Source organism: Felis catus, chromosome A2 (assembly GCF_018350175.1).
Source record: "Felis catus isolate Fca126 chromosome A2, F.catus_Fca126_mat1.0, whole genome shotgun sequence".
NCBI lineage: Eukaryota > Metazoa > Chordata > Mammalia > Carnivora > Felidae > Felis > Felis catus.
This window is the reverse complement of record NC_058369.1, coordinates 11,371,774-11,384,787: the sequence shown is the minus strand read 5'-3', so window position 1 is coordinate 11,384,787 and position 13,014 is coordinate 11,371,774. Positions and strand designations below refer to the sequence as shown.

Here is a 13,014-nt window from a genome sequence, read left to right as displayed (position 1 = left end):
CACAAGGCACGCTTACTCCAGGGCCAGGCCTTTGCATGTGGTGTTTGTTTCCTCTGCCTGGAATGCTCTCTCAAACTGAAGACCCCACCTGCTCCCTGAGGGAGTGTGAACCGGAGGCAGGCAGAGGTTCCTGTTCTGTTCATCATTGTATCTTAGTGCCCGGCCCTGGCATGCAGGAGGCGCCCTCGGGATGTGCTGAGCAAGCACTGACCTAATGAGAACCTCAAGGCACTGTTTGTGGGTCTTGCCCTCGGCCTGCCATCTATCTAGGATCTCCACACAGACGTCCTCAGTGGGCCAGCTGCCTCCTGTGACGTGGGTCACATGTACTTACCTGGCCTGTGTCTCCTGGAGAATGGGTGCCAAGCCATGTCAGAAGGACATTTCAAAGTGAAATTTGTGAGAAGTGTTGGAAGAGCTGACGAGGGTCCTCACCCAGCCCCTTGTCTTAGTGGTGGGGTGTGGGGTGGTCACCATCAGCCTAGCCCCCTTTGGCCCTCCTGCTTACTTCCTGTTGAGTCAAGCCCGGCAGTCAGGGAGGCTCGGTGATGCTGAGCCACATCCCAGGCAGCCCCCCACCACCCATGCCTGGGCCCCCAGCAGCCCTCACAGGCACGGCTCCCACCCCCACCCCCCAACCAGGATGTGTTCGAGATGCGCTTTGCCAAGATGCCAGACGAGCCTGAGGAGCCTGTGGTGGCCGTGTCCTCCCCAGCGGTGCCACCCCCAACCAAAGTGGCAGCCCCGCCCTCGTCCAGCGACAGCAGCAGCGATAGCTCCTCCGACAGTGACAGCTCCACCGATGACTCTGAAGAGGAACGAGCCCAGCGGCTGGCCGAGCTCCAGGAGCAGGTGAGGATGTGGGCAGCCCCGTTCCCAGTCACCCAGAATGCATGGACCGGGCAGTCTCCCCAGGGTTCTCCATGACCTGGTGAGTCCCAGCTTGGAGTTCCAGTGGGATGAGGGGTTTAAGCGTGCTGGCCTCCCGTGCAGTGGGAAATCGGTGTGCAACTTCTGGCTCCCCAGAACACCTACTAACAGCCTACTGTTGACCAGAAGCTACCTGTAACGTAAAGAGTCGATTAATTCCTATTTTATGGGTGGCACACATCATGTAGTGTATTCTTACGGCAAAGTAAGGAAACATCAAGAAAACCATAAGAACTGGAAAATATATTCATAGTACCGTATCGATCGGGAAAAAAAATCCACATATAAGTGGACTTGCACAGTTCAAACCCACATTGTTCAAGAGTCAACTGCATATATGTACACCGTGGGTGTGGAGGTAGGAAGACATGGCTGTTTTGCGGGCAGAGGCGAGGCTTCTAGATCCTTCCAGCATCTGAAAGGAGGAGCCTCAGCCAGGATGTCCATCTCTCCTGAGGCCCTACAAGCCAGCCATCAGGACCTTAGTCCCCAGCCTCCCAGGGACCCTCCTCCTGGATGGCTGTGGAGCTTGGTATCTGCCAGCTTGGGCAGCTTCTCTAGCCAAGAGGACACTGGCCATCCTCGGAGTCCACGGCCTGGGTGGGTGTGGGCACTTCAAGAATCTGGTGAGGCGGCAGGTCATAAGGCTGAGGGCCAGCCCCCTCCCTGTGCTTCCCTCCTCCTCTGCACCCTGGTGCCCGGGGGTCCACCCAGAGACCAGGATGATGGGCGCGTGTACCTTGCCTGTCTGCTCCACAGCTCAAAGCCGTGCACGAGCAGCTTGCAGCCCTCTCCCAGCCCCAGCAGAACAAACCAAAGAAAAAGGAGAAAGACAAAAAAGAAAAGAAAAAAGAAAAGCACAAAAAGAAAGAAGAAGTGGAGGAGAATAAGAAGAGCAAAGCCAAGGAACTTCCTCCTAAAAAGACCAAGAAAAATAACAGCAGCAACAGCAATGCGAGGTCTGCCTCCCTGAGCTGCCCTGGGTGGGGACCCCTGCTGGCCACGGTGGGTAGGGAGGCTGCCTCGCCGCCCTTTCTCCTGGGGTGGGTCTTGGCACCCAGTGTGTTTGGAAAGGGAAGGAAGATAGGCAGCATGGAGCAGAAGGTGAGGACAGGGCATGGTTTGCGGTCTGTCTCCGTTGGGTGCTCCCAGGAAGGCGTTGCCAGCCTCCCTGTTTCCTGTGAAGGCCATCTGGGTGGGGGTGTGGAAGCCCTCCCCTAAGCCCCAGATGGAGGAATGGGTGCCTCATGTTGACAATGGTGTCTGCATCATCCCTTCGTAGCAAGAAGGAGCCTGCGCCCATGAAGAACAAGCCCCCTCCTGCGTACGAGTCGGAGGAGGAGGACAAGTGCAAGCCCATGTCGTATGAGGAGAAGCGGCAGCTCAGCCTAGACATCAACAAGCTCCCTGGTGAGAAACTGGGCCGCGTGGTGCACATCATCCAGTCGCGGGAGCCCTCCCTCAAGAACTCCAACCCCGATGAGATTGAGATCGACTTTGAGACTCTGAAGCCGTCCACCCTTCGAGAACTGGAGCGCTACGTAACCTCCTGTTTGCGGAAGAAAAGGAAACCTCAAGGTGCCCTTGGGCCCCTGGGGCAGGGTGTGCTCTGAGTCCTGGCCAGCCCTGGCCGACAGGGAGGAGGCTGGGCGAGTGGGCATCCTCCATTAACTTTGCCTTCCAGACATGGCCCTCTCCCTCTGTAGGCTGTTTTTCCAGTTACAAAAGCTGTGTCCTCGACACAGAAACCTCTGGAGGGCTGTGACATCACACTTGACCCTGGGCTGGTGGTGCCATTCTCCGCCTCCTGGCCGGTACCCATCTAAGGCCTGCCTGCACCTCAGTGTCCTCAGCCTTGCTCTGAGCAGCAGCTTCTGTTGCCCTTACCACTGGGTCTTCCCCAAAAGCCAGCCATCCCCGCCCTGCTGCCACCTCTTTAGAACAGAGGGTGAGGGCCAGGTGCAGTGGCCAGGAGGAAAGATGTTAGGTCTGCACTGCCTGCTTTGCTTCTCTGCTTCGACACGGGCCCCTCCACAACAGTCTGCCAGGCAGCACTTGCCTGTTAAAAATGTCTCATCTTAACTCACGGTTTTTGTCTGGAGACCAGTAGGACTTAATATCCACATCAGAGTGTTGTATGCAGCCTTTGTCCCAGTCCACATTGACTCCTGGTGCGCTCGGGCTCCTCCCTAGGGTGCTGCACAGTGACACTGTGCCCTCGGTCTACGCACCGAGGTGCTGGGAGACTCCCGGGGCTCTTTCATGTCTTGCTTTGTCCCTGCCGTCATGTCTTGGGGTCCCCTGCACCCACTGTCTGAAAAGTAGCTGAGGGAGCCTGAGCTCAGCGGTCCCTCATGTCAGGGAATTACTTCCTGCCTTGTGTCTTAACTGTCTGGTGAACCCAGCATAGGGTATTGAGAGATTGGAGGGGCTTTGAAATTCTAGTATTACGCCAAGCTTTTGGCTGGCACACAGTAGGACTGGTCAGGGCCTCGTAGAAGCAGCCCACTGGCCCTTCTTGCGGGCGGTTGGGCTATTCCTGTGGCCAGCAGTAGCCCCCTAGGTCGGCGCCCTGCCTGACTGTGTCCCTATTGCTTTATTACAGCCGAGAAAGTTGATGTGATTGCTGGCTCCTCTAAGATGAAGGGCTTCTCGTCCTCGGAGTCGGAGAGCACCAGCGAGTCCAGCTCTTCTGACAGTGAAGACTCCGAAACAGGTTAGATGTCTTACTGAGCTTCTTGTCGCGTTCTTCCCTGTGTTTGGCTCAGTCACGTGTCCAGGCTACCTGAGACCAGAGACGGCTGTCATAATAAGAACGGTAACCCTCTCGCTAGGACACTGGGGAGCTCGGGGGGCCTGGTGAGGACTTTGGGTGTTGGGGCCCAGGTGGTGGCATCAGTGTTAGTGTGACCCCACCCACCCGGCCCTACAGTCTCTTCCTGTGTCACGGTCGCATGCAGCACGGCTGTTCAGGTGATGTGCTCCAGCAACACGTGTGTGGCGGCCTGCTCTCGACTCTGCTGTCACCAGGCTCGGGGCTCTGCCATTCGCCCCAGAGTGCTCACAGCTGCATTGGCTGCCCCTCACGCAGTGTGCACACACGTGGGCCTGCACGTGTGCCCCATGGTGGTGTCCTGGCTGACCCTACCGCCCACCTGAGCAGCAGCTTCAGTGTGGGAAGTGGGAGTGAGAAAGGGCAGGTGGAGACGCTGAGAGCTGCACGGTGGTAGGAGAGAAGCTTTTCCTGCAGAGGGGCGCTTTCCTGATTATTCGCAGGGAGCATGGGGAGAGGGGCAGATGCTCCCTCACACTGGCCCGGAGGAGAGGCTAGAAAGGAAGCCTGGCAACCAGCCTGTTCTGTGAGCTGGAGCTGGTGGGGGTGGCCTTGCGAGTCTGGGGGGGCGGGCTGGCCTCTGGGCAGGTCTGGTGCCATCAGCCGAGCAGCCTCTCCAGGCAGGCTGTGGTATGTGCATCCTCAGTGGGAAGGATTTCTGGGTGTTTTCTTTCATAGACCTGTTTCGTCTCTGGCCTGTTATTCTGACTTAAAACTAATAGTAAGCCCCACGTAGTCAGTTTATGAAGATAATGTGATCTGATCGGGCCAAGGAAGTTTGAGGCCCCTTACACTTAGAGTAGCTTTGTGACCCCTCTCCCGAGGCGTGTGCACACCTGGGTCCTCTTGTCAGCTCAGCCTGCCTTTTTCTGGGGAAGCTGAGGACAGGAGGGCTTCTGGGCCTTCTCACTCTGTCTCTCCGCTTTGACAGGAAAGGGTACCAGGCTTCCCAGGTAGGTGGGAGGCTTGCCTTGAGGTGGGCAAAGGGCTTCTCCAAGACTCCAGATTCTGTCTCCAGTGGGCCCAAATGAGAGTCATTAAGTCATTAAGCTATGTTCCATATTTCCTGAGCTCCGCTGTATGCAGAGACTGCTGTGGGCAGTTTGCTGCCCTTCTGTCTCCATTCTTTGTCCTTTTCTTCTAACCAGCACCCCCCCCCCCATTGCTTTTTTTTATCTGTCAGCCAGCAGGGGGCGCCACACCCCCATACCCGCCCAGGAAGGGCTGGCAGGAAGCCAGCGCCAACTGCCCTCAGCAGGATGAATGACCGTATTCTTGGGCCCAATTAGCATTCCTGGTGGCCCCTGACTTCTCACCTTCTTCTGTGCCAGCCATGCCGCAGGTTTGCCTTTGCTCTGGGGTTTTGCACCTCCTGCAGTTTCTAGCACGCTGCTCCTGCTAGGGGTGTCACAACCTTTTCTCCTAAGTATATGAGTGACCAAAAGAAAACCCCAAAGCTTGGAATTGGCAGGGGACCCGATTGTTAAAACGGCGCAGTTTGGCCAAGGGCAAACTGCTTTGGCCCCGACGTAGATCATGGTACCCAACCGGCAAGTCCTCATTGCGAATCTGTGACCGTGGCCTTTGTCCCTGATCCCCAAGCTCTTCTTTGGGGTGTGTTTGCCTTAGGTGGGAAATCCTCCTGGGCTCCTGAGTGCCTTGCACACGCCTCCTACCATCTGATGTGGGGCAGCTGTGACGGAATCTCCAACAGCTCTCTACTGCTGAGAATACTTTTTCCCTTTTTGTGCCCCCCCTTTTAAAGAGATGGAAAGATTGTGCAACAAGTAATCTGAGAGTCCTGGGAACAGCTGTCCTGGCGGGAAGGAGGGTGAGATTTACAGTCTCTGAGCCGACGGCCTGCAGGCTCTCAGGCTCCAGCAATCCGGCCCAGTGGCTTGCCCTGCTGCTTCCGGCCCATCCCTCTTTCCAGGCACCCTCCCCACCTTGAGTTTTGGGAGGCTCCCATTTGTCTTCAAGGCTCTGGCTTTTCCTTTGCCATCTGTGTGCACCGGAGAGCTCTATTGTGGGTCAGCTGGATGCTTCTCTCAAGAGAACCACCGTGTGGGTTTGTGCCCTAGGGCTCAGACACTCGGCCCGAAAATGGGAGGGAGCTTGCGCCCCTGCATCATTGAATGCAGCCACCCGCCACCCCATCCCGCATAGGAAATTGCACTTGCTTCCAGGGCAGCTGCTCAAGCTGGGTCCCTGGAGCTAGGCAGCCCTAATTTCTGTGGCCAGTTAGTGGTTCTGCCTTGGGAAGATAGGACAGGGTGGGGGTTATTGAAGGTATTTCTTTTGGTCTTTTGGGGTTTGTTTTTGCCCTCCTTGTTCTTGTGTTTCCATTTGGACTGGAGCCGAAATTCCTGAAAGGGCCTATTTTTGTCACTTGTACTAAGGGTCGTTTCTGCCGACAGGGCCCTGAGACATGAATCACCAAAAGAAACCAAACAGGCACTAAATTGGAGCTTGGTGGGGGGGTTGGGGGGGGTTGGTGCATAGATCCCTTCTCTGGCTCCTCTCCATAGATAAGGATGCTGTGGACTGCTTAAGGCATGGGGCTGGTCCTTGGGGCCAAGCAGTTCAGGGAGGCGGTGCACCCACAGATGGAGTTGGGGGGGGGGGCAGGGGTTGGGCTTTCCTAGCTCGGTCCCAGGCCACCATGTGTTCCTCCCCACCGCCCAGAAGCACGCTGTTGGCCAGTCCCACCACATCCTCTGAACCCAGCTATTACTTGGATTATGGTCTTTCATTGAGCTTCAGTTCTGGATAAAGTTCGAATCTGCTTCAGGGTTCAGTATTGGCACAGGGCAGGGAATGCAAATGCCACTTTCCCACTTGCTCCTAAGGCATCTGTAGACCTCGGCTGGGCAGGCCAGAGGTGAGTGCCTGGTTCCCCCTTTTCCGCAGCCATCCCAGATGGGCTTTGGGCAGAGCTGTGTGGCCTGTCGGTCACCAGTGCTGGGATCATGTCTGCCTGGCTCACGGGGCCAGAGGGAATGTCCTAGGACTCTTTGTCCAGCTTTCCACCCCGTCATGTCGCTGGTGACAGCCTCTTTCCACGTGCCATCCACGGGTCTTTCTGGGTAGGGTGGGTACACAGCTCCTGTCCCTCTTAGGACTGCACCCTTGTACCCCAGCTACCTGGCTGGGACGGCTTCAGGGAGGTGTGGGGTAGTTCTCTTGGATTTGTGCCTGGTCTTCTAGTTGCAGTGGGAGCTCACTCCAGCTATTTTAGTCTCCTTGTTTCCTTTTCCCAGGATTTGAGCTTGTGGGTGTTTCTTAATAGCTCCGGGGAAAAAAGGAATGCTTGATGTTTTGGAAAGATTTGAGCCGGAAAGTGCAGACAGAGGCCACAGGGCGTTCTTCCCAGACAACCAGCCTCAGCTTCCGACCCCTGGGGTCTTTGAGGGACTGGGTCCCAGGCCCATCTTGGGGCCTGCTGCTGCCTGCTCCAAGGGTGTAATACTTGCTCTTGGGAAGAGGGAGAGGCCCCTGGTAGGGGCATAGGGAGGTAGGAAGGGACCTGGAGCGCAGGACTGTAGCTGGTCTGCCTGTGCTGTCAGGTGACCCCTCTCATACACTCACATGCAGGGGTCGCAGCTGGAGGGACTCTGGGGCTTCGTGGGCGAGGGTGAGCCTTGTGGAATGTGCCCTGAATGACAGTCCGGCCAGTGGGTGGGTTTTTCCCATGCACGCACGCACGCGCGCACACACACACACACACACACACACACACACTTGAAGACCATGGGACTGCAGTGTTGGTTGCATCCGTGACTCTGGCAGAGGCATCTCCTCTGCTGTGTGGGTGGGAACATGCCCCATGCCCTTCTCCCGTCAAGGGGAAACACTCGAGACCGCTTTCCTCCTCGCATGTCTTCTGATTTCACCCCACCTTGACGGTGTATAGAATTGTTTGGTCTTTTTGTAATTTGTTTTTTGTTGATGTTTCTTGGTGTTTGTAGGAATGCAGAAGGGAGGGTGTTTGCTGGAGGTCCTGCACTGCAGAGCCCCTCTCTTGGGGGTTTTCTTACCTGTGCCCCAGCCCTGAGGAAGGGCTGGCATCACCTCCCTGAGAAAGACAGTGTGCAGTAAAGCAGATACGGAGGGGAGACAAGCTTGGGGGGGGGGGGGTGCCTGATGGACGTGTGGGCACACCTGGCTGGTCTTCAGGAGTGATGGCAAGGACGACAGGCCAGGGCATCTCTCACATTCAAAGACCAGTAAAGGAAATGCTGGTCCATGCTCAGGGTGCACATGAACTTGTTCCTGGAAGCAGTTACTCTGTGTGGAAGCATGAGCAGGCTCTGGGTGGTTTTGGAGACGTCCACACGTGCCGGATCTGTGGCCCTTGTAAAGGGAAGGTGGGTCTGTCCCCGCCCGCGGCTGGCCAGGCAGGGGGCAGGGCTCCCAGGCTCCGGCGCCGTTCTCTCGTGCCCTGTCCGTGGGCAGGGCACAGGAGGCTGGCTCGGTCTGTGGTTCTTCTGTTCTTGTGACTTGAACGGTACATTCCACACCATTTCTCTCACACTGGTTTCTCTCTCCCTCTATGTAGGTCCTGCCTAATCATTGGACACGGACTCTTAATAAAACGGTCTTCAGTTCCAGATTCCTTCCCAGCAAGCTATAGCTTAAGTCCATTTTCTTCTGTGAAAGGGACAGGACTCCATCAAGTTATGGAATTCCTCAGAGCCCTGGGCCTGTCCCCTGGGGTGGATTTAGTCATGTCCAGCAGCACACGCCTAATCCCGCCTCCGGGAAGGCTGCCTGCTTGGCTGGCCACCCGGGCCTCCTGTGTAAAGACTGCTTGGCTGTCCTGCCCAGCCTCCCTGGTCGTCTGGGGTCTTCTGGGTGGGTGGCATCTCCCAGAGGGTGATGACAATCCCCCCGCACACACATACGTGTGGTGCTGCTCCGTGTGCAAGGCCCCGTCACGAGTATGTTTTCTCTCTTCATCCCTCCCTCTTTTTCTGGATCCTAACTGCTTTCCTCCTGGATCTTAAAATGATGTTAGCCCAGGGAAGATCTCATTCAGCCTAAAGAAGAACACTCTAATTAATCTAGCGCTTTCCCCAGTGAGGAACAGGGGCTTTAGGGGCAAGCCTGGCTGGGCTCAAAAGCTCACGGGGTTGTCCCTCAGCATGCCCTCTTTCTGGTGGCTTGTGAGGCTCCAGCCAGAGGCTGTCACCAGCCACAGACTACTCCTGGCCCCTGGAGTCTTCCTTCTGTTTTCATTGTTCCCATTGTTGCCTGTTGGGCATTTTCCCAACTTTTTTGGCCTCTTTGCCCGAAGTCACAGAGGGGAAAGTACCTCTTGGGCTGCCTCCCTGTCCCTCCCAAGTAATTAGAAGCAGGCTACAGGGGGAAGGGGTGCTTTTAGGAAGGCCACTGGTGAGGGGTACTCGAGGAAGAGTGGCCATGCAGCCAGGTGACCTGTCCCAAGTGGGTTGGGACGCTGGGCTGGTGGGCGAGAAAAGGCTCTCAAACCCAGAACACTGGACCAGTCCATAGTGAGGCCATCAGAGCCCTTGGGGTCTGCTCTGTGCACATCTCTGAAGGAGTGTCGCCAGTGCAAGCACCCTCTCAGTCTTCAGTCCCCTAGAATAATGACAGCCTCTGGGAGTGGGGCAGGCCAGGGTGGCCACATCATCCAAGCCCTGTGAGAGGCACTGAATAGGATTTTTTGCTCTAAAAATAAATATCAGCCCTTTTTTGGTCATGAATCCAGCATTTCAGCAGAAAACTGCCTGATGAAAAGTCCCTTAAGGAACAGCATCTGTGTTTCAGGGAGTTTTGTTTTGTTTTTGTTTTTCTTTGTTGTTGTTTGGGGGGGGGGTTGGTTTTTTGGGGTTTTTTGTTTTGTTTTTTTTTTTTCCCCCCTCTTCCTTTTTAAAGTGTAGTTTGTGTGTACTTCTTCAAGGCTTATAACAGTCTCCTGGCACCTTGGAGCCTGCCTTCTAGAGCTGGAAGCAAGTTTGAGGAGGTATAGTTCCGTCAGCAGCTGGTGGATGCTGGCCACCTCCTGTGCGGAAACCCTGGGACACTTCCTCGGGGCCTTGGGTTCTAGATCCAGCCTCTCCAGGGCCCTGCAGTGATGCTTGTGAGTTCCTAGGCTGCTCTCTGATCCTCTGGCCAGTCTTCTTCCAGTCAAACTCATTTGCCAAACAGACTATTTTGAGTTGCCCTTTGGCCTGTGCCTGATGTGTTCCCAGTGCAGCTCGGCCTGGCTGGAGCCAGGGGGCTTCATGCCCAGAGATTCCCACAGGACAGTTGGGAAGCTGCTGGCATTGTCTTTCTGGGAAGATTCTGCCGTCTTGGAACAAATGGCAGCCTGGATTCCCACAGTGTCGGCCTGTGTTGCCGCCCCACCCCTTCCCACACTCGTGCATACCAGCTATAGCCACAGGCCAGCTCGCCTGCAGGGTCTCTGCACCCTTGCTGTCCAGGGATCCTGGCCTCCTTGCCCATCGGGCTTTTATCTGTCAGGGAACTCGATCTTTAGACTCGAGCCGTCACCTGTGCCCAGTGCCCCAGGAATAGGGCAGAGAGAGCAGTGCCCACTCACTCCTCATTGGCAGCCTCCTGTGTGTGAGCAGGGGGACATGCCAGCTGGGCCTTGACACACCAGCCAGCCTGCGGGGCCTGAGGAGTTGCTGTAGGAGGGGCGGGTGGCCTGGGCCTCTGCTAGCGCCAAGGCTCCCCCGTCCGTTGTGTTGAGGGGCTCTGTGCCTCTGCCCTGCCCTTACCCTCAATCCTGTCTCCTTCCCTTGAGTGGGGGCGGAGGGGGGGGGGGGGAGGAATCAGTGTTTTAATCAGATTTTACAAAAACGTTTTAATTCTTTGTACAATTACCATCCTATGTAAAGATGAAATTTGTGTTGAGTTCAAGATTTTCATGGAATAAAGATCACACAGTACTCGAGGCCATCTTCATGTAACCCTTTCTAGAGAGTTTTGTGTGGGTGTCTCGGGGCTGGTGTGTCGTGAAGCTGTGCACTTCCTGTCTTGTCTTCCTACCAGTAACTCCAGCAGGAGGCTCGGGCCACATGAGCTGTACGCAGCTGTCCCAAACAGGCTCCAGCACCCTTTGGTCCCCACCGCCGGCCCCTTTTGTGACCTCTGGTCCTGGAGGTCTGCTGCGTACCTCCCACTGGTTCTCCCACTCTAGGCCCGTCCCCCTCCCCACCGGCACTTCCCCACAGAGACCTGGGACACTTGCCAAGGCAGCCAAGACCCACTCTCTGGAACCCCTGGGACCCCACAGCATTTAGTCCCCATGAGTGCTCACGTGGGCCTCTCTGCTCACGGCGTGCGAGGAGATAGTGAGGGCACACAGAGCTACCACCGTCCCTCCTTTATGGTAGAAATAAAAGGGGGATTCCCCTGAGGCCATGAGATGACTGGCCACCCCAGCCCTCTCCCTGCAACACCGTGTCTTCTCCTGGTCAGTCTTTCCCCACTGAGCCTGAGCCCTTTCTTACCCTAGGTTCCAGTCCCCCAGACTCCCAGAGGCCTGCCCATGTGTGAGTGGCTGCTCCAGCCTCCCTCAAGTTTCAGTGTCTGTTCCTGGGATCTGCTGCGAGAGGTGCCCGTCCTGGAGGGACGCCCCCGCCCCCAGCCCCTTCCTGCTCCCTTCGGCTCAGAGGCCTTTGCACACTGTGCTCTGCCCAGTGCATGGAGGGCCCCTTTGGTCCTGAGCCTCCCACCTTTCTAGTTCAGTGTCCCTCCTTCACCCTGCAGCGGCCAGCCCCATGGCCCTAATCCTGCAAGTCACCCAAACTGTCCCCTTTGTATGTCCCACCCACAAGAGTGTTCCTCTCACCCGGTTTCCTGCCGTGACCCAAAGAGCCCTGAACCCTCTCCTGGCATCTCCAGTGTCCGGGTTTGAGGCTGGGCTTCTGGTTCCCGTGTTCCAGGTGTCCCCGGTTGCGGCCATTTGTATGAGGACGTGTGTCCATAGCAGCTGAGGTCTTTGTCACTGTCTTGTCTCTTGCATGGAATGGTGAGCTCTTGCAGGGCATGAGGTCCCTTCTCCGTTTTGGTAGCGCGCTGTGCCCTGTGGCTGCGCACCTCACAGAAGCTTAGCACGGCCCTCCGTGAAGCAGCTACCAGCAGAGGTGGCCCGCCTTGGGCAAAGCATGTGTCCTCCGACACCAGCAAGAGCCGGCACCCTGGCAAGGAGCTCAGGGGAAGCCAGGCAAAGCCAAGAGGTGTCTCTTGGTGACAGGAACTTGAAAGGCACCGTGGGTCCCGTCTCCTACCTCGTTGTTGACTTCATCATTTCCTAGGCCAAGAGTGCCGACTGGGCCTCCTCTCCCTCTCTGGGGTTCGCACACCAGCGATTCTTGGCAGGGGACAAACCGGTGGCAGAAGATCCTTAGCATATATCTGTGGGTTGGGTGTGTGTGTGTTGGCGGTTGCCCATTCCTTGCAGGGACAGGCCCATCCTGGACAAGGCCATACGATGGCAGCAACAAGCCGCCGGCCCCTGAGGAACCAGGGCACACACTGCCTTCTCCCTGCAGCACGTTGGCTGTGTCCCATCACGGGGACTTGTCTGAGGCTGGTCTTTCACGAGGAAGGGGATGCTGGTTGGTGGCCACCTTTGCTGGCCACGGTAGCGAGCACCTTCTCCGTTTCCTCCGGGTCATTCCTGAGACGCTGGCCTGCCTTCCCTCCCTCTCTCCATCAGTCCCTCCCCTAAAGGGCTCACTCTGCAGCCAGGCCTTGGCCCATGCCGACACCACCACTCTCACCACAGTTGTGCAGCTCTGCTTCCCCTGGGAGGATGGGAAGGAGTCAGCTTAGAGGGCAGTACAGTTGGAGGCAGCCATGTCATTACTTTGCAGCTGCGTGACACAGGGCAGGTCCCTTAATTTCTCTGAGCCTCACTTGGCTGATCCATCAAATGGATGTGATCATTTTGAGTGGCACAATTATTCCCAAGGCAGAGCGGGCTGGGGTACAGACACTTCAGTCACCATAGTGGCGTCTGACCCAGCAAGTGGGGGAGACACTGGGCGAGGAGGTCTCTGTAAGCTCATCTCCCAGCGTACCCGGGCATCATCCTTTAGTGGAACTCGTGGGCAGGGAGGCTTTTCAGACGTGGTCCCTGCTAGGAGAAGTAGCAGGCAAATGGGTAGGTGACGCCCCATACGTCTCTCTCTCCCATGACCGACTCCCGTCCCTGACGGAATCCAGCTACCCTCCCTGTCACCGTCACCGGCCCTTCTGAACTTACCCTCTGT

The 13,014-nt window shown here is 56.6% G+C and overlaps 1 protein-coding gene across 7 annotated transcripts in view; it reads left to right on the top strand.

The window, feature by feature from the left end:
- The window catches only part of BRD4 (bromodomain containing 4), an 86,781-nt gene that overhangs the window by 66,071 nt on the left and 7,696 nt on the right, over window positions 1-13,014 (top strand). For all 7 annotated transcript variants that reach the window (XM_023246610.2, XM_045047402.1, XM_023246621.2 and 4 more), the window contains 4 exons: window positions 643-852; window positions 1,690-1,889; window positions 2,213-2,508; window positions 3,536-3,646. In XM_023246610.2, the coding sequence (XP_023102378.1) occupies window positions 643-852; window positions 1,690-1,889; window positions 2,213-2,508; window positions 3,536-3,646 (817 nt within the window). The remainder of the gene's footprint in view (window positions 1-642; window positions 853-1,689; window positions 1,890-2,212; window positions 2,509-3,535; window positions 3,647-13,014) is intronic.